The sequence below is a fragment of the Oryzias latipes genome, chromosome 9 (genome assembly GCF_053564925.1).
Source record: "Oryzias latipes strain Hd-rR chromosome 9, Olatipes_Hd-rR_3.1".
Classification (NCBI taxonomy): domain Eukaryota; kingdom Metazoa; phylum Chordata; class Actinopteri; order Beloniformes; family Adrianichthyidae; genus Oryzias; species Oryzias latipes.
Genome location: NC_136245.1, coordinates 13938783 through 13960256, shown reverse-complemented (window position 1 = coordinate 13960256; position 21474 = coordinate 13938783). Strand labels below are relative to the sequence as shown.

At 38.0% G+C, this 21474-nt stretch overlaps 1 protein-coding gene across 3 annotated transcripts in view; it reads left to right on the top strand.

Annotated features, from left to right (window-relative positions):
• Positions 1-6026: 6026 nt before the first annotated feature.
• LOC101169294 (leucine-rich repeat transmembrane neuronal protein 4) overlaps positions 6027-21474 on the top strand; it is a 268742-nt gene continuing 253294 nt past the window's right edge. The window contains exons 1-3 of one of the 3 annotated variants that reach the window (XM_078952692.1): positions 6027-6409; positions 6500-6667; positions 6973-8513. In XM_078952692.1, the coding sequence (XP_078808818.1) occupies positions 6622-6667; positions 6973-8513 (1587 nt within the window). In that variant the 5' untranslated portion in view covers positions 6027-6409; positions 6500-6621. Of the gene's footprint in view, positions 6668-6972; positions 8564-21474 lie in introns of all 3 variants that reach the window. The other 2 variants (XM_078952693.1, XM_023958657.2) reach the window with 2 other exon arrangements.

Sequence of the window (21474 nt, the reverse complement as noted above, 5' to 3'; positions counted from 1 at the left end):
GTGTGTATTTGGCTGCACATCTTTGAATGGTCCAAATCTGTCTGATTGGGGAAAAAAACTATTGTTTTTCTTTCATCAATGTTCTTAAGCCCTTTCCATTAAAATACCACAAAATGTGTGTTGTGAGATTCAAATACTTCAAATGAAAGTGTCAGATTGATACTGCCTGCCTCACTGCTAATGAAAAGTGCATATTCCAACCCAAACAGTGTGTTATTGTAATGGAGTTTCATTATTTAGGCTGGAAGCCAAGCCCCTCAGCAGCATTTGTATGGGAAAACGGCATCAATTCACCAGAAAATGTTACATCCTGTATCTTTTCATGCATGTATGAGGGTAAGTGAGTCTAACATGGGATAGTTGAGTCCCATTAAAACTAGTGTCTATGTTTAAAAAAAAAGCACAGGCTGGTGTGCCTCTTCACACTTTTTTGTGGTCTTGAACCACTTCTCACTATAATGGGAAATTGTGTATTTTATTTATGCAATTTAGCATCTCATTACTTATGCAAACACAAGACTCTCCATATGCCAAGTTTCATTCAAATTTGATTCGCATCTGAAATACAAGCACGCCATGTGCAAGTTTCATGACAGTCAAGCAGTAAAATCAAAACTTTTGCAACACAATGAAAAAAACAGCAAACATTTTGGCAGCTAATTTCCCAAACTGTTCCTTTAAGACATAGACTTCTATTGGAATTTTCAAACAACACATTTCATTGAATCTCAGATTACTTATGAAGAGACAGATCCCTCACATGATCAAAATCCCTTAAACTCTTTTCTTGATGTGGGAAAACATTTATCTCCAAATAAATTAGTTGATTTTTAATTTTACAAAAAACACATCAAATAAGCCCCCCCCCCCGGCTTGGTTTCTTGGTAATTTTCACCTCCGGTTTGACTGAGGTGGAAGTGCATCAGTTTTAGTAGTTCTCAGAAGCCGTGTTAGTAAATGCACTCGAATTCTCTGAATTGTCGACTTGATTGTCGTGGAACGCAGCACTTTTAAATGACTAATAACATGATAGGCAGGAGAAGGTCACTGCTTTGCTAGTGAAAGACACACACTGTGAGAACATAACTGTTCACTGTTCTCTGTACTGTTTTTGCATGTGCAATGGGATTTTAGGCTTTTTGATGCCTGTGGGCAGTGCAGAGCTCTGAAAAGAATGATGTCCATCCCAGGAAAAGTGAACTGTTTCATGTGGGGTATTTTCGATTGATATTTGCAAAATCATTACTGATATTTTCAATTGATTATAATTCATATTTAGAAGACCAATTCTGCCATTTCTTACACAGTAAAGCTGCTTGAAACCAAGTATTGTAAATCTGACTCATGCACCCATATTTACTAAAACTTCTCAAAGAAAATGGAACTTTGATGCATTACATCTCCAGCATCAAAGAAATCTTCTTGTGGTCCAAACAGATACTGTTTTCCTATCTCACTGTGGTGTGCAAAGAAACTCAAAAAAAGAGAAGAGTAAACACTTTCAGCGTAAGTGCAATGGAAAAAGCATGAAGAAATACTAATCTGTGAAATACTGCAGCATTTCTACTCAGAATTTAGGCACAAAACTCAGTTATCGTCGTCATTTCTATTATGCATTATCTGCTCTTTCACACAGCTTTCCCAGCAGACATGTTTTCTTATGCATGAGCATAATGCAGAAGGTAGACTACAACATGAAGCCAAGGTGTCCACATACAGTATTCTGCTGAAAGGCACCTGGGAGAAGACTGAAAACGGCTGTGGCCCCTGCACAGACACAATGTTTTAATGGGGGTTTGATGTTGTTTTGGAATCTGTTTTGTAGTTTTTTTCCACTTACATTTTCGCTTACATTCCCATCAGAAGAAGAGACATGCTCCTGCTGCTGATCAGAACACTTTAAAAGTTCTAACTGTCCTCCAAGTGTCTTTAGTTAGAGATACTTAAACAGGAGATCTCCCCACATTTCCTCAGTAAGGTCATTTTAAAAGTTCAACTGCATCCACACTGGAGCTTTGTTAAAATGTTCACGTACAGATTAAGACAATATTAAATGAAATTCATTTACTCAAAAGGGTGATGTGTTCCAAATGATTTGGAATGAATTTTCTCCAAATACCTTTACCTGCTATGGGAATATTTTGTCTTCTCTGATGCAAAGAAAAGCCAAAGATTCAGACAGCAGTCAAACCCATTGAAGTTCGTCTTTTTATTGATTATTTCACCTTTTATACCTTTTACTAAATTTGTTTCAAAGGGATTCATTAGGCTTTAGGTTAGGTCCCACCCTTGCTCTATTATTCAAGGCTCTGTCAGTTACAGACAGTCATTAAAGTTTCATTGTAAGCAATTTGGTGCCTGAGTTATTTGCAAAGTGAGGTGAGTGCACACAGCAATATTATACCTTTGTGTTTTGTGGCGGAGCTCTCTTAAGTCATTCAGGGCTCTCATGGGGTTAACTTCTTGATTACATCTGTGGTAGCTTTGTTAAGCAGCTCCTGGGCGCAGCAAGACACAAAATGTATGATTTTAAAAACAAGAGCAAAGGTAAAAACATGGTTAATTCATAAAATGTATAAAAAAATAGTTGTGGAATTATTAAGAAATTTTGATTTTCTGAAAATAATGCATAAATGCACCTCACGTTGTCATTTTTCTTAAGAAAACCAATACAAAAACGAATGAAATCTGAAAATGACTAAACATTTCAGAGTTGATTGAGCCTCACTGATCACAGGAACAGGTTTCAGCATTTACAGAATTAGAGGTCAGCTGTTGTTTGAGTTGTCATCTTAAAATTTTCCGCACATGCTCCATTTAGGACTGCAAGGAGGCCTACCTGTTCTTGCTGCAGCCTTTGTAAAATTTGCAGAAGGCCGTTTTCCATTGTCCTGATGAAAAATGCAAGGACATCCCAGACAAAGACAGCATGTACCGATCTAAAATCTCAGCGTGCTTTTCTAAATAAATGATGTCATCACAGACAAGAAAACTGCCTAATTCAAGGGCACTGAGACAATCCTCATCATCCGTTTTTAAAAACTAGCAATAGCAAACAAATGAATTATTGTAGATAAAAAAATGTATGTTCTTTGACAATCCTGAACAGATGTTTCCATTATAGCTGAAACTCTGTTTCCACAAGGTTAACATGATTCACAGTAAAGTTTTTACTGGCAACTGTGAATAAATCGTTTTCCTGGAATCCTTGGTTCCAACTTCTGCTTGAAATATTCAGGTTTTTCTGGCATTTTCTGGTCTCCTTGTGTAATGTAAGGGCCTCTTTAGGTTAAATTTGCATCTGAACTGTAAAAATTCTAATTTTTTCCAATTTATTTGACAAAATACTAGTTTATTTTCCATTTGGCAGATTATTTTTAGTTCACCCCGCATGTGGGTCCACCATCAGTCTTTAAATGTACCTTATTGCCTCTAAATTGCTTCTTTTTCCACCTTTTGGGTTGCAGGTGAAGGCTGAAGTGTAGCAACAAATGGTGTAATCACAGCTTTATTTACCATTTTCTGCTCAATTCTGACTTTTTGGATTGAACTCAGATTTTAAGGTAAAATAATTAAATTGCTCCTACTTTTGCCTGTGTCAGATTGATAATAAATACACCGTGAAACTTGATTATTGACTGATGCACTTTTGCACAGTTGCACATACCAGATAATCAGAAAAGCTAGCGAAACCAAAAGAAAAAAAAAGAAAACTGGGTCACGTCAGACTTATTCAACAATACAAATGAGAATTAATGCAGAAACTACAGGAGACTTATCGTGCCATGAATGCACCGCAGTGACTCACTCTGATTTATAACGGTGTCAATACAAACTGAGATAACTCTCCTATTTGTGGGAATCTGTGGCTGTTCATTCCCCTTCCATCCATTTATCAGCATGTCGGGAGCTTTGACCTGTTTGTTAACAAACAGAGGTGAAACCAAGACCATCAGACTCATGGCCGTCTAAAGGGAACCATAGAGAACTTTTTTACTGAGATATAAAAGGTTTGTTTTTCCCTTCAATTTTTTAAATCTTATTCACAGACGGTGTCCAATTCAATAATCTGACAAGAACTAAATTACACGTTTTGGGAACAATCTCTGCCCTTATTTTCTAAATTACTACACTGCCATTTAAAAATTGATCCCAAAAATCTGGAAAAAAAAACAAGAAGAAAAAGAAAAGAAAAACTGTCATTTTAAAATATTTCGTTTAACATTTTCTTTAAAACATTTATCTAATTTGTATTTATTGAATGTTGGAATGCCTGATAGTAAAAGCCTATTAAATCATCTGAGAATGAAGTTCTGCACTCAGACAGATGACGCACACTGTGGATCACCTCTGCATTCAGAGCCGTGTAATTGTCACTGCCGTGCTTGCAGTCACCTTGATGTGTGTGACTCACAGAGAAGTGTGAGTGTGTGTGCACATTTCCCCTCTGCCCTTCAACCCTTGTTAGCTGACTGATCTAACAGTGGAAATTAAATCAGTGATTGCTGCTGAATGAAGCCACTGCATTCATGTTTCTGGCAGTTTCTTTGTCCCAAACTCTTTGAGCTTTCAACTGAAATGTTCATTAATGTTCATTACTGGTAATTATGACAGTCATTAAGAACAGGGGCAGACAGAAATGGATGACTCCAACCCTGCCTCTTGGTCTCTATATAAAACATTTAGCACCCATTTTTACACAAAGTATATTTCAATGTCAATATGCTAATTTCAGTGAGTAAAAAGAAAATACAAGCACATAGAAACTGATGCAGTAAAACATTTGTATTACAATAAAACAAACGTATTGTTAACTTGTAGAGGTTAAAGTCAATATTGTTACTTGGTCTGCATTGTGTATTGATGATTACTGGATTAATGTGATAATGTATTCTGATGATACTCAATAAGTATTACCTGTCTTTTACATGATGTGTGAAACATGTTACTGTTTACCAAAATTATGAAAAACTATTTTCTAAAGAATTTTGTCAAAAAGGAGTACTTTGTTACCCAAAAAATACACTTGATCTGATAAGAACAGGGTTATGACAACCATGCAAAAAATTTAACATGAAATAACTCAGTAAGTAGGGGTGTGATTACTTATTGCTTCTTCTCGCTCTTTTTCAAGCAATAGATCACACTCCACCTGACTTAAGTTGATAATCATTATATTTTATAAATCTAATGTGACCTTTCGTGTGTCTTAGAAGCATTACTGCAAAAATATCTGTTTAGGATTAAGAGTAACTACACAGTTATACTGATGGCATCATCTTACATTTTTGTAATTTTTTTCAGTTGTTTCAACCAATCCATTTCTTTATTTTTAAAATGAGTTTGATATATTTATATTTAGTTTTGTATATTTATATTTGTGTGATTTCTTGTTGGATGTCTACAATTAATGGTAAAAAGACTAAGAAATCATATCAAATCAAATCAAATCAAAGTCTGACTGTGGAAAGCTAATTTGCCTGAAACCTACATGAGAACCAAATTAACTTGGGATTTTTAAGTAACAGATTTAGAAACAGTGACCTAAAATGATTTAAGATAATTTAAAAATTACATGCATCCCCCCAAATTTATCCTTAATCATTTAGGCCGTTTTGCAGTATTTTCATAAAATTTAGCTCATTTTGATTCTACACCTACAATGTGAATGTATTTTATTGAATACTTATTTAGAATAGAATATTCACCAAAAATACATTTGTGGATCATAGCCTTACAAATGGTTATCACAAAGAAGTAAGGCAAGTTTTAAATGACTAAATGACTTTATTTATTGACAGATTATATTCTCAGGCGGTATAGTGGGAATGCTTTCTTAAATTACATGAAATATTTGTCCTTTTCTGCTTTGCTGGGTTTACTGTGAGTCTCTGTGAAAGCCGCCTGAGCATCATCTGAGAATGTGAGACATTTGGCTGCTCGGAGGGTTTTGACTGGCAGTGGAGCTTCGCAAATATCTGAAGGCAGAGCAAACAGTGTTCCCAGTCCCCAACTCTACTTGATATGCAGGCTGTCCTCCTGGAGAACAACGAGGACCATTTTGGAGAGGGCTGCGAAGCTTCCTGTTGCGGCCGCCAGGGGGCGTCTCGAGTCCTGAAACAGAGTCTCAGCTCGGTCCTCTTCTCCTCACAAATGTCGTTCCTGTTGCTTAACAACTGATTTATTCTTGATGCTTCGGTCAACCCGCTGCAGTCTGCCCCTTTCCTCCTCTCACCTGCCGCAGGATGCTACCAGTTTGTTACTTCCAGACTGACACACTTCCTCACACTTTTTATTTATTATTTTAATCAACAATTGGCGAGCCGTTGCTTGGATTGGATTCTTAAGCCTCCCACCACCTGCGTGGAAGAGTGACTGGATCACGAGCTGCGAGAGCTCTCCGTCCTGTGTGAGAAATGCGTTATCCGGCTCACGCTGTGCGGCACCGGGGCAAACTACAGACTGCAGGCTGATGCGCACCTTCTGTCGTTTCCGACAGGTGTGCGGCCGTGAGCGGGTCTGACTGCTGCGGCGCAGAGCGCGCGACTCCTCCGCGCAGACGGCTGGTTGAGCGTGCCACTGTTTTGGCGAGCTGGCGGGTGACATGTAGAGCTGGGAGGCATGCAGCTGAGAGCCGCGGACACGAGGATACACCGCGCCAGGATGGGTATGTTTGGAAGCGTTTGTTTCTGCGCTGTCTCTTGACGTGTGTCTAAGTGCAGGTCAGTCAGTCAAGGCTGATGCTGCAGGTGCATCTAAACCCTGCAGCTTACCAGTAGTTGCATGTTTTAAAAAGAAAAAGGACAGGATACATGCAGCTGTCACTCACCTTACAAGAGCCCCAAAGGCATGACTGTGATTGTATGGGTTGCACTGACCAACCCTCTTCATTAGGTTTTTGATGTTTAATTGAAATTGTGCATAGGTGGTATTCGGTATACTCTCACATCTGTCACTTTTTTGTACCTCCAGGACTCCCCGTGCTTTTCCAGTGGCTTATCTTCATAGTGGTGGTACCCACATGGTTGTTTGCGGCTCCGAACCGGGAGCGCCCCTGTCCCCATAGCTGCAGGTGTGATGGGAAAATAATATACTGTGAATCGAATGCCTTTCACGACATGCCAAACAATGTGTCTGTGGGCACACAGGGTCTGTCCCTTCGCTACAACAGCCTGGTAAGCCTAAGAGCCCACCAGTTTGCAGCACTGAGTCAACTCGTTTGGCTCTACCTGGACCATAATTACATCAATGCTGTGGATGGCCAGGCCTTCCACGGGATACGGAGGCTCAAGGAACTGATTCTCAGCTCAAATAAGCTCACAAAGTTAAAAAACAACACGTTTCACGATGTCCCCAATTTACGAAACCTTGATCTGTCCTACAACAAGCTGCAGGTTCTCCAGCCAAACCAGTTTTTTGGTTTACGAAAGCTGCTCAGCCTGCACTTGAGGTCAAACTCCTTAAAAACCATCCCCATGCGTGTTTTTCTTGATTGTCGCAACCTGGAGTTTCTTGATGTTGGCTACAACAGGCTGAGGAGCCTTACACGAAATGCCTTTGCAGGACTCCTAAAGTTGATTGAGCTTCATTTGGAGCACAATCAGTTTTCAAAGATAAACTTTGCTCATTTCCCCCGCTTGACTAACCTACGGGCGCTTTACCTGCAGTGGAACAGGATAAAATTGCTTAACCAGGGTCTGCCGTGGATGTGGACTTCCTTACAAAAGTTGGACCTCACAGGAAATGAGTTGGACATTCTGGATTCAAACACATTTCAGTGCCTGCCTAACCTTCAGACTCTTAATCTGGACTCCAACAAACTCACCAACATTTCTCAGCAGACGGTGGACACCTGGATCTCCCTCACAACCATCAGCCTGGCTGGCAATTTGTGGCACTGTAACCCCAACATATGTCCTCTGATATCTTGGCTCAAAGCCTTTAAGGGTAACAAGGGGACAACTATGATTTGCGCCACTCCTAAGGAGGCCCAAGGAGAGAAAGTAACAGATGTGGTGGACACTTACAATGTCTGTACAGCAACGCCAACTCCACTCACCTCCACGACCTTGCCCCTCACTTCTGTGTTTCAGACGGAGCTGCCGTCTTTTCCCACGCAGTCCTCTGTGGATCAAAAGCTGATCTGGAACAGGACGGATTCTTCTTCCCCTTCACCTTCCCAGGCCTCCCCCACCTCCCCCCTGCCTGACAGTGAGCTTGTATCCTTCCACAAAATCATAGCCGGCAGCGTGGCCCTTTCCCTATTCGTGACCATAATTCTGCTAGTGATCTACGTGTCGTGGAAACACTATCCCAACAGTCTCAAACAGCTTCAGCTGCGCTCAGCAGTCAAAAAGCGCCAGAAAAAGGCTCGGGAGATCGAGCGCTCTTTTAATTCTCCACTGCAAGAATATTACGTGGACTACAAACCTTCCCACTCAGAGACTATGGATGTTCTGGTTAATGGAACAGGACCTTATACATACACGATCTCAGGCTCGAGGGAATGTGAGGTATGACTGTTGCCCTCCAAAAACCAATTTCCACTGCAAAGGCGTAAGAGGTAAATTTTCTGACACTCCATGAGAAAGAATGTTAGTTTCTCCTTTGCTGTGGGATAAGGAAGCAAATATCAGTGCATGGTGACTCGTTTTGCAAAATAGCAGTTTGTTCAATTCCATATGACTGCCAAGCTGCTGCTTTAAATATTATTCCCATTTGCTGAAACTGCAATGGCAGCTCCTCTTTCTGGGGTTACTTGCTTACACCACCATGCAATATGCACAAGAGATTTATCTTTCATTACCTACAGGAACAGGCCCCTTGATTAATTTTTGTATCATCAGCCTGCCCCTTCTTCAGACACAAATGACTTGGTGGCCCGAATGGAACAACAGCAATGCATTAGATCAAGTCACTGTGCAGGTGGTACTTTCTTATCCTGTGTTTTTGCTACAACAGCCATAGTGGCAAACACACAACTTGTTGGAATCGAAATATTTGTTTTCTGTTCTGTAAAGCATGTAAATGTTCTTAATCACACCAGCTGATCGTCATATATCTCACTGTCTGCCTGCAGTAACAGTGTGTTTAGCATTTTTTCTCATTAGTTTAATTTCCAAAGTTCAAACAGTCACTGCAGGGTGGAGTACACCATAAAGGCCCGTGGCCAAATAAAAAATAAATTATGCATTTGGGCTCAATTTCTGTTTGGCTCTGGCGTGCTGCTGCAGTGAGAAACTGCATTATGCTGCGTTGGTTAATGTCAGAAATATGAAAGCAAAGCTTTTGTCTAAAAAAAAAAGACTGGGAATATCCACTTTTAGACAATTTTTTGATACACAAAAGAAAAACACAACCAAAATCATGTGGGTTGAATGTGTGAATGTTTACCTCCAAACTCTCAGCATCTGTTCTGTTTTTACTAACACTTGTCTCCTTTTTGTCATAACAGTTAAGTGTGATTAACAGGATGTGTTGCTAGGAGGAGAAAAAAACCTGAAACACACTGCTGGAACCTTTTGTGTTATTAACCAGAGGTGCTGTGGAGTTCAGTAGACATCTTTCTTCTCCATTGTTTCTGTCTTTGCGGCTCAGAGACTACATTTTATCTCTCACTGCCACACAGCCCATTGACCATATTCTCTGTGGGGCCAACAAATCATTTAAAAATATGTTTTAGGTCAGCAGACTGCAGTGTATAACTCTTCCTGTTATTTTTAACCATTATGGAACTCAGCACAGACACTTGTGATGGTCTCAGTTGTATTTCTGAAGGATTTTGGTGCACATGCAGTTAAATTAGCTGAGTTTTTCTAAAATAAAAGTTTGGGGTAAGAAGTGTATTTTCTTTTGTGGCTTTTGTGTAAAGATAGCTTTAAAGTCCCACTTCAATCATATTTTGGTCTATTACAAAATAATTCCCAGTAGTCTTTAAATGTTGATTATGCGTTTTTTGCCCAAAAAAAAGAAAAACTGTGTTGTTTTCTAGGACATAGTTCCTGCAGAGCGGCAGTAGTTTGTTAGAAATTCACCTCTGAGTTGTGGGCAGGACTATTGGCGCAGAGTAAGCCTGCCCTCATTTCCTATCAACCCTTAGTTTACACTCTTTCTCGCTATAGCTTACAGACCCTCATAACTCCAACCTGACATTACCAGTGGATGATGAGCAATATTGGAACTTTCCAGTCGTACAGTTTGGAGCCAGATGCCAGCTCAGACATGGAAAATGAAGACATACATGGATGTATTTGTCCACAGGTGAATGCATTCGAATGGAGCAGAGCAGGGAGCTTGTGACCCCTCCAGTGTATTTTCTACATAAAAAAACAATCTTTCACAAATGTTACTTTTGAATCTAAAACTGATTCACAATGATTTGAAATGCAGTTTTATTCCTAATTTTCTCTGTACAGTATATATGTCCTCCATTATGAGATAAATGGCAAAAGAATGTTAAAAACATCCAAAACACAATTTTCACTGGAGTGGGTCTTTAAGGCAGCAGTGTTTTGAGTTCATTGTGGTGATTTTCATGCATAACCAGATGATATTTATGCATGTTTCTTTCTAAGATTTGGTTTGCTAGCCTCATTCTTGAACCACAACAAAAGGTGGAAAACGACAAAAACGGATTATACTTTTTAAAAAAGAAATCTTTCTATTTCTATTAGCTGGAGCTGACGTGAGCGGGGTGACCCTGCTGCAGCTTGCAACAGGCATGCATCTAATCTACACTTTCTTTTTACCAATGCAAGTACGAGAATCAATTTAGCACAGTCTCCTTTGGCATGTAAAGATCCTTCTCAGTTTACAGTGACACTGTGTAGTGTCAGGGAAGATGAAAGCCAAAGAAATGCTGTTTTTGAAGCAATTGCTGCAGGGCTAAAGCCCAGACTCAGAGGCACAGACTAAATCCTGGAATCCAATGTGCCTTCTGCATGGGTTTTTTCAAGCTTCCCCAGATAGGAAGCTCTTAAGCTATTAGCTGCATTTTCAATTAGGAGAAGAGCTATGTAATTGAAGCCTGTTATCTTGTGCACATGTCCAAACCAACAGACGTCGAGTTAATTTGTTTCTATAGATTTCCTCCAGCACAGCTCAGCAGGTTGGTTTCGACACAGCAAAGAGAGCTCACAGTGCGTGAATTTTGATGAACACTTTGAACCGTGAACTTCTTCAGACTCCTTCTTGCACATTATTTAAAAGCGCACCCTTGTACGCCATCCACTTACAAGCTCACAAAGCAGCTGCGACTGCTGTACACCCACAGATCATTCCCTTCAAAGTTGGTTTAGAGCATATTAAGGCAAAAACCTCATCCATTTCAGCCAAAGGCACTCCTTTTATTTGGACAGAATCTGCAAGCAGTAATGAGATGAGAAGATTCTTCTCACAGATAATTAAAGTGGACATTGTGAAGCCTGATGATGTGAGTAGAAAGGTGTGCCACTGTGGGATGCATTTAACTTGACATTATGCTGTCTAATGTAATTAGATCTGGAAGGTTAGTTTCCTTTTTCTTTTTTTTGCTTTTACACTGTGACAGCTTTTTTCATCTTTGTGTAAACACACACCAAGTGAAGCTATTTTTTGGGACTAGTTTAAATAAGGAAATATTATATAAAATTTTACTAATTCAATTCAATTACATTTTATTTATATAGCCCAGTATTACAACAATAGTTGTATCAATGGGCTTCATATCGGTAATGGTATAGGAACATAATATCTGTCATAAAAATCAATTGGTAATTGTGAAAAATCCTCAGGGGTGTCCACATGAAGGAGGGATCCTCTCCCAGGAAGGACAGGCGCTGTACCACAACTCTTAGCTTAGAAGAATTAGCTTATCTAACTCTACGACTACACGTTTAAATAGTCCAGCAGATGGACTTCATCCAAATGGAGTTGGGGGACGGCTAGGGGTGCGAGACGAGCCAGAGGCTAGGTTCATGGCTAAGTACACGAGCATGGACAGGCCAATTTGAATCACTCCTGCTCCCCTGGAGGGGAGTGGGAAAGAGGGACAACACATGAATTGTACTGCACCAAACAAAGACATGGATAACTAAATGATAAATAAATTATCAAGAATAGAGGAGAGGACATGTAGATGAGAGTGGAGGACAGAACCCCAGTGCACCATACTTTCCCCAGCTTCTAACTTCCAGCAGCTCACTAGCAACTAATTCTTATTGAAATTTAATTCAAACATGTTTATAGTAAGTTGCATGCACTATGGTACTTATAGTGGATATTAATAATAATACTGGAAAATATACGTGTTTGGGATATTAGTAGTAATGCAATATAGTGTTAATCTAAGCAGGGGGAACTGTTTATTAAACATTCTTCCCTCTGCGGAGAAATATGTATAATAAATGTGATGAAAATTGTAATTATTCCCCCAAAATTCATTACAGTAGGTGAGGTAGGGGGAGCAATAAGGTAAATATTCTCTGATTACTAGCTAGTCTGCAATAAGCCTGTCCAAAGAGGAATGTTTTAAGTCTAACTTTGAATGTAGGAACTGTGTCAGCCTCGCTGACATGAGCTGGGAGCTCATTCCATAAGCTACTAAAGGCTCTACTTCCAACTGTGCTTTGACAAATTCTAGAAACCACAAGCAGTCCTGCATTTTGTGAGCGAAGTGTTTTGTTTGGTTGGTAAGGCACTATGAGATCTTTAATATAGGATGGGGTCATACCATTTAAGGCCTTATAGGTTAGCAGGAGGATTTTGAACTTGATTCTAGACTCAACTGGGAGCCTGTGAAGTGAAGCTAACGAAGGGGTAATGTTTTCTTTTCTGCTAGTTCCTGTTAACAATCTTGCTGCTGCGTTCTAAACAAGCTGAAGACTTTTTAAAGAACTTTAAGGGCACGCTGCTAAAAAAGAGTTACAGTAATCCAACCTACACGTAACAAATGCATGAATAAGTTTCAGCATCACTTAGATAATATATTTCTGATCTTAGCTATGTTGTGCAGGTGAAAAAATGTGTGATGTTTTGTGTGTTTTACAAGCCTGTGATATGTAAGCCTTAAATGATAAATCCTGGTCAATTAAAACTTCTTTTTTTTAACTGTGAAATTGGAGGCTATACTTACACCATCCAGGGAGACTATCTGATCAGAGAGAGCATCCCTCAGGTATTTAGGACCTGGTATAATGACTGTAGTATTCTCTGGGTTTAAGAGGAGGTAAGCATTGTTATCCAGGTTTTGATGTCTCAGATGCAGGCATTAAGTTTCTCTATATGGTCATTCTAGTCAGGTTTAATGGATACATACAACTGTGTAACAGTGAAAATTAATTCTGTGTTTCCTAATTATGTTTCCAAAGGGCAGCATATAAAGCATAAACAGGATGGGTCCTAGAACTGAGCCCTGTGTGACTCCATAGCTAACTTGAGTGCAATGAGAAAACGGTCCATTTACATTAGCAAACTGGTACCTATCAGATAAAAACAATTCAAACCACCGGAGGGCAGATCCTCTGATCCTTATGTCATGCTCTAATCTTTGGAGTAAAATGCTGTGGTTGATAGTGTCAAAGGCTAGACTGAGGTCTAACAGATCCAGAATAGAGAACAGTCTCTTTTCTGAGCCCAATAACAAGTCATTAGAGAGTCTAACTAAGCGCAGTGCAATTCAACAATTACATTTTAAACAGTGCTATGAGGAATAAACTACTAAGACTTGAATAATTAAATATCAATATATCACAAATCTAGATTTTGTGTTTTTGCTTTTCATTTTGGTTTGCCATTTTATTGTGTTGTGGAATTGACAATCACTCTGACCACATGGCTTGGAGGGGGGATGATTCATGGATCCGCACCAGCAGACTACTTAGCTTTTATCATACCTGATGATTTTGTGAAAAATGGGCTCCGGCAAGTTCCATTCAAACTCAACTGCAGCAAAACGCAGCAAGAAAATAGCCTATTAACTGAATTGCCTGTAATGGCTGTTATGTAATATCATTTTTATGACTCTCCGTCACGTGCTGTTCAGTAGATGGGGATTTATATAGGAAAAATTAATAATTCTTACATGTGAATCATCACATAATCTTAACTGACTCGAAGTGCTTTCAAAACTGAGTAATTCATTAAATTGTCCAAATGTTTTCTACATAAAGGATGAGTTAAAATTCTACAAAAGGTTTTTCCACGCTTTTTTTTTAACTATTAGTAATATAAAATAAAATGGAATTTGCCCCAATTAAAACACAGGGTTTTAAAAGAAGTTTAAAGATTTATGTTATTGCCAGATTTCTGCAAAGTTATTTGTGTTTTTTTTTCTAAAAGCATATTAAATACCAGCTGGAGCTGAAGCTTGAAGGGCATGAAGTATGTACAGAAATTATGCACAATTACTCATTTTTGCTTAAACCCTGCATTAACCTCTTCCTGTTAAAAAATTGCCTTCAAAAGTTAAAACAAGCATTTTCAAATAAACTACAGAGAGTAATTGAATAGATCAGGTGTAAACAGTATAACCTGATTGCAACAGCACTGTGTGAGTAAGCATAAGTATTTTTCATTTAAAAAAGAAACAGAGTGAAAAAAAGAAATAAGGAAAATATCGCTTTAAAATACTGCAAGATCATGCAATTATTTTACATTTGTTTGAAATCTTATTATTTTCTGCATTAAAAGTGGTTCTCTTGTTAGGTAGCCTTTTCAGATTTTTCTAAAAAGAAGTACCAGGGTCTCCTTGGTGCATGCTGCATGGTTTGGCACACCTGGGGTTTCTCATGTGACACCCAACTATGTTTACTTCAATAAAGTATGTGAGCTGTGAAAATCATCTTCTGTGAGGGGAAGAATTCATAAGCCACACATTTATTTTGAGTTTGTGTTTATTGACAAACTATTGTAAAAAGGTAGAGGAACTCTCAGCAGGTCCCTAAAAAAGTGAGGTAACATGCATTGTTTTTCCACGTTCATATATAATTGTGTGTTATACCATGGTCCGGGTGAATACTCGATTCTGATTGGCTGCTGAGTGTGGATTAAAAATTGATAATCAACACTGATTGTATACGCCCAAAAAAAGACATCCCAGTCACAGAACCTAAATGTTCTACTTCACTGCGCCGGCTTCTTTAAAACAAACTTTAGCTTCATCATCTGGAAAAAATCAAGCAGTAAGAGGTGAACTTTCTCTATGAACTGATGCTTTATTTAACCTATCATGCAATTGGCATATATATCGCTTTGCTGCTGTGGTTGAGGTCGGTGCTGGCTCACCCAGCTAAGTGTGACATGTTACTGTGACAACGCGCAGCACCATTTAACAAATAGTCCGCTTTTTTGAGAAAAAAGCAATCTAAACCGAACAAATAACAAGAACGAATGACTAAAAACTGATTAAATATTTCTTTCTTTTGTAAGTGACCATGGTATCAGCGGGTTAATGGCGTTCGAAGTGTGCATTATCAGAATTTAACACACCTCGATTCAGGCTTCCATGTCAATGTCTGATAATGCACACTTCGTCTGCCATAAACCCATATATCCATTTCCAGAAAGTCTGAACATCCTGCCTTCTTTGTACTTAAGATATTCCCCTTGCTTTGTTTGTGCTTGTTGCTATGTAGAATCTTGTTTAACAAGTCTACCTTTCTACCTTCACCTGTAAGACTTTGCAGCTGGCATCAACAGTTCTCGATGGTTTGCATATGCTGCTGATATTACTAAAAGGCCCTTTGCTCACCTTCAGGATGAAAGTATATTTACATTTCTTTCATTTCTTAAGTTACAAGGTTTTATATTATACTTTATTATTATACTTTAGTTAAACATTGTTTGAAGTGATTGACATAGTGAACTGCTTGGTATCAGAACTACACCAACAAAAACCTGTTAAAAAGACTTGTTAGATAAACAATAGCTGTGTTTCCATCTCACATATGTGCAAAACATTATAGAAATTCTAGAAATGTTGAAATGTCCTGTGCTTTGACCCAGGCTTGTCTTTCTTCAAAATAGATTTCTATTCTTCTGCTGAATAAATCATTTATATGTTGATTGAAATGGTTAAATTTAAATGCATGTCTGCATATTTGAGCCTTGTGTTAGCTTCTATTGGGTCTATCTTTTCCAAGCAGTTAAAGTGGCATCTCCTTTTAACGTGGACAAAGTGATTGAAGGCCTTACATGCAGCATGCAAAACTGAACGACGCAGCAAAACTCCTTATTTATATAAATTCCTACAACTAAAAAGAAGAAAACGCAACCAACAAAATCAAGTTGGTAAAAACTTTCAAAACAAAACAAACCAAAAAACCTCCCTTAATAGGAATTAAAAAAACAGGAATTCAAGGTGAGAAGTAACAAAATACAAAAGTATAAAAAACTGTTTCTTGGTATTCATTGCCAAGCAAAACAAACATTCATCTGCAGATTGCAAGGATTGAAGTGATATGTCCTGATATGTCAATGTTATCTGACAAAAAAAGGGGAGAAAAAAACACGTTGTGACTATACACACCTTTAGGTATTCAGGATCTCTTGAAACGCTCACAGTGGCAGTTAAACAGGACAGTTTCATGCACTCTACTGAGGGCTCTGGGTCTGCAAGTTGAGTATAAATGAACCAGCGGGATTTAATTCATAATCAGAGCAGAAACCTATCTTTGGTTAAGCACCTTTCATGCTGCTGTGTGCGTGGGGTGAGATCTCCTCCAAATAAACATCCTCAGCGCTGCTCATAATTCCGACTTTTGCCAGAGGTTCCTCTCGGCGGTGTCATGTCTACTCTGGAGAGGAGCGGAATGCATAAAAGGACTGAACCAAAAGAAGTGGCGATAGATTTGTGTAAAAATGGCTTGTAGAATCTGATAGTTCTTTTGTTTCACAGTGATTAATCTTGACATCTGCTCTTCATCTGAAGGATGTTCTCATGATTTCATTATTGTCCTTATGATGTGCTAATAGCAAATCTGTCAGTCAGATAAAAGCTCATTCTGGTGTAGGCAGAAAAGGAAATGATGCTGCTTTTCCATGCTTCAACACAGAAAATATTGAATTCCACTCCAAGTTAGAAGTCCTTATTTACAGAAAAAGTGCGACAAAACACTGATTGGGTCCCTGATCACTGATCATTCCAGTTTTTGAGGTAGCTCACTGTGGAAGCACTGCGCTGCTGAGAAAAAAAAGCAATAAAAGTCAGGGCTTTTTCGACCTTCAAACCTCAGATTTAAATTGAGGCCAGCATTGATTGACAGCATCATTAACTTCCGAATGCACTTCATGTTGCACAATAATGTAGTCCTTCACCTAGACTCCAGGCTAAACAAACTACATGAAAAGTCAGGCCACACTGCTTTCTCCCATTTAAGATAACGCAAAATACAAAAATTAACAAACCTTTAAACCCACTAACATTCATGAAATACGCTCAAAATTATATTTATATAAGGAAAAAAAATGTTTTCGTGCAAACTAATTTGTGGGCAAATGAAGAGAGCACACAGATAAGTCAGGCTAATTTATTTCATGAACCGTACCCTCAATCTGCCCACACACAAACTATGATGAATATATAATGCAACATTAAACTTCTCTGTTCTGTTTCAAAGGCAATGTGAATTAGCTAAAAGCAATATTCTGGTAATTTGCTGAATATGTGTTCATAGAAATCATGTAAATGCCTTTTAGAAGTTAAATTAATAATTACGTTCCAAGTGAAAGAGCCATTTTTGATTAAGCAGTGAATAATAAAATTGGGGAAAGTATGAAGTGTTTGTAAAATCTAACACTTTTTCCAAAAGTGATCAATAAGGCTATACAACAAGATGTACAACATACTGTAGTTATTTCATAAAGATTTTGCAAAAATGTAGAAATCTTTGAGTCAAACCAAGTTTTGCAATATAACATTTTTTTTAGAAGCACTTTTAACAAAAGCTTGTTGTAATGAATTAAGTGTATTTGGGTAAATATCAGTCAATACATCACTGACAAACTAATAAATCAATTTATTTTCTAATTCAACAAGATTTGCTCAAATGTTCATTATTTTTCAAATTTCCATCCCAAATCTAATTAAGTATGGTTATAAAAAATAGTTTTCACTTTTGTTTTTACTTGACAATTGAATATCTTACATTGATACAACAATGAAATATTAAATGAAAAAATGGCCAAAAAACAGTTTTTTGGCCAAAATAAAAGAGGCAACAAAATTTGTTTTTAGGAAAATCAATCCGCAAATTAGATGAATTGATATTTTCAAAGTCAAGATTGATTGGATTAGATTAATCAATTTTTTAATCTCAGCCCCATCGGTAACAGAAGTCATTTTTGGCAGAAAGTCAATGTTTTGTAATAATTTCTCAGACATTTTGACCCATGATGAAATGATAGCATCACGCTCTTGCTGCAGATTCCCATCATAACATGAAGCTCCCAACCTACCAGTCTCTGGACCTTTAGCATGTCAGAGATGCTCAAGTGGACTGATATTATGTAGCTTTAGAATCCAAAATATTGTTAAAATAAATGTTTTGGTTAGGGATCATTTGAACTTTATGCCAATTTAAATACTACTTCTTACACAGGGTCAGGTTTTTATTGTATTATCTCATTTTGGTAAGCACCCACACAAAGAATTTATTTGAGCTTTATTATATATTATTTGAGTTGCTTTTTTAAATTTATCAGTTTCCCTTGACCTTCAACACCAACACATTGTTGAACTGAATATTTTCACTTTTGAACTAGAGTGTGTAAAACATGAAAGATGATGAAAGGGGAAAATTCCAGTTTCTGAATGACCAAAACTGCAGATGTTTGAAAGGAAATTATAATAAATCTCCAGCATCAGTCAATTTCTTTTGAATCTGCTCAAAATTCTTGAAGGGGTTTATTTCCAAACTCTTTTACGACTGCTTGTCCATCACTTTCTTATGCATTTGCCCTTTCACATGCCCAGATACACAGCCTGCTTATTTTTTGTGTATTCAGACTAGACACATTTGGTTTGCTTAAAGTGAACCAGAGTTTCTTTTCCCTGATAATCCCGAACAAATTTTCAGCCTGAAACCCAAGCAGACCCTGGTTCAGGACCATGAACCGCTCTTGGACCCATCTTCCGAGGTGGTCTAGATTCGTTTCCAATTGGACTGAGATTCGTTTTGCTCTGAGATTCCTCAGTCTGAACACAATCCATCCTCGGAGTGGAACCACTGGACCAAAACAACCTCCGTAGCCGACGTACACAGAGTAGAAATGTAGCAACAAATGAGCCTTGGGAAAATAAAGCAACAATTTAAAGCAATGATTATCGTTTATCAAACAGAAAAAGGGTCCATGGTTATTTGTTAGAACGTTTTATTTTAACACCACTGAAAACGTTTCTTACAAGCTGTTCTGTGTCTTGTTGCGCGTCACGCGCAGAGAGGCGCTGCTGTGATGTCACCCTAAAAGCTGCCTTGTAGTTCCTTAACAGATCTGTTTTATACGGTTTTAAAGCACAACAACGATGAGACGCAGCAACTCATTCAAATGTAAACGGATGAATTCAGACTCATTTAAACAATTTTACCGTGATACAAATTGCTTCTCACCATTTTCCCGACGATTTATATGTCATAAACACTTATTAGTATACCTTCTTAGCTGTCTTCTTGCCAGTAACCGCCCTGCAGCCTGCCTCCACCAGACCAAAAAAGCAAGTAAAAAGTGTTGACCCTGATGTTGATACAGATGTACAAAATTTGTGAGCAAAGTATTAAGTTTGAAAGAACTAAAAGCACAGGACTTCCATAGTTTCTGCCTCTAGTTGCTTTTCTCCCGCCCTCGTAATTCCTGACTAATGAGTGAAGAGATCTTTAGTCAGGTTTTGCTGAATTTGTGTACAAGCTTTAGTCCGGAACAAGAAGGCCTACTTGACGGCAGTCTGAATACACACCATTCGCAAGGTTCGGGACTCGATTCGGACCAAATTTTTTTTATTTTTCATTTTCGGACCAAATTAAGTGGACTTGGTGTGGACCAAACGGTTTTCTCAGTCTGAATCCACCCTAAGCATTGACCTTTTGTGTCCTACTCTTCCTATGCACAGTTTGAATGATTTTTCTCTGAACAACTATCACATTTCCATGATTGAAGGCTAACACGCGTTAACAACATTAGCCTTGGATGAACATAAAATCTATGCAGGAAAGGCTGTAATCTGCATCTTGACTGCACGTAAATATGTGGGAATAACATCAGCCTTTATTTTGTCGGGACACGACTGGAAACACAAATCCAGGTGATTGTTTGAAAGGTTTGCAAGGACTGAGCAGCATTTCTGCTTTGAAAAGCTCATACACTGCCACAAAGCCGCTGTGTGAGCTGGCAGTCCGCAGTCCGGAATAGTCCGATATATTTTTTTACCCATGTCAGATCCTTGTCTCCCTAGTGACATACACTATATTACAAAAAGTATTGCCACCGTCCCAAAAAACAAAAAAACAAACAAAAAACATGCTCATAGGTTTTAATTGGTTAATCTAAATTATCCCTTGGTGTGAATGTGAGTGTACATGGGTGTGTGATTTGTGGCCCCGGGATAGACTAGAGACCTGTCCAGGATGTCCCCTGCCTTCACCTACGAGTGGCCGGGATAGGTTTTGGCAGCCTCTTGACCCTGAAAGGGACAAAATGGGTTTAGAAGATGTATGAATAAAAATAAAAGAAACATAAATGCTAATCGTGACATAGTATACAAAGAAAACAAATCATAAAATTATACAAATGTTTACGTAAAAAAACAAGCTAATGTGCAGGTAAGTGGAAGACGCCTAAAGGCTTATATGAAAGCTACCCCTAGATCAACAAAAGGAATAAAAAAAAACAAGATTTGTAATAACATAAGAAATTTTATGTGAGTTCTGTAGGTACACCTCCAAACAATGTTACAACAAGAAAATAAAGGATAAGCAGGCTATAGGTCAAGAGTAAAATACATTGTTTTTATAACCCTTTTTAAATATGGGAATAACTTTTGTAATCTTTAGGTCAACTGGTACAAGTTTTTTCCTTGAAAACTTTTACTAGTTTTTTTCTATATGACCTAAAAGTTTATATATTAAAGGGAGAAGATGAGCTTAAATACTTCTTGTATAAGTTGTTTATACTTAACAATTACCTTTTCAGACCATGAGTAAACCATGATTTACTTAGTTTTCTTTTTTCTTCCCAACCATTTTTCACAATTGGAAAGGATCTCTCAGAGGCTACATTGATTAATAGTGAAATCCATGATATGTTCTATCAGGATCTTCTTCTCTAAAGAATTTAAAAAAAAGATGTGTTCTAATAATTGTTTAATTCAAGTTTAATATAATTATTATAATTTTGAAATGTGATATTCAATCTTTTATTGACAAAGTTGAACAATTTGAAATATAAGAAAGTGATCGGATATATATGTGTACAATATAACTGACTTTGTTTCATAATTTAAGGAAT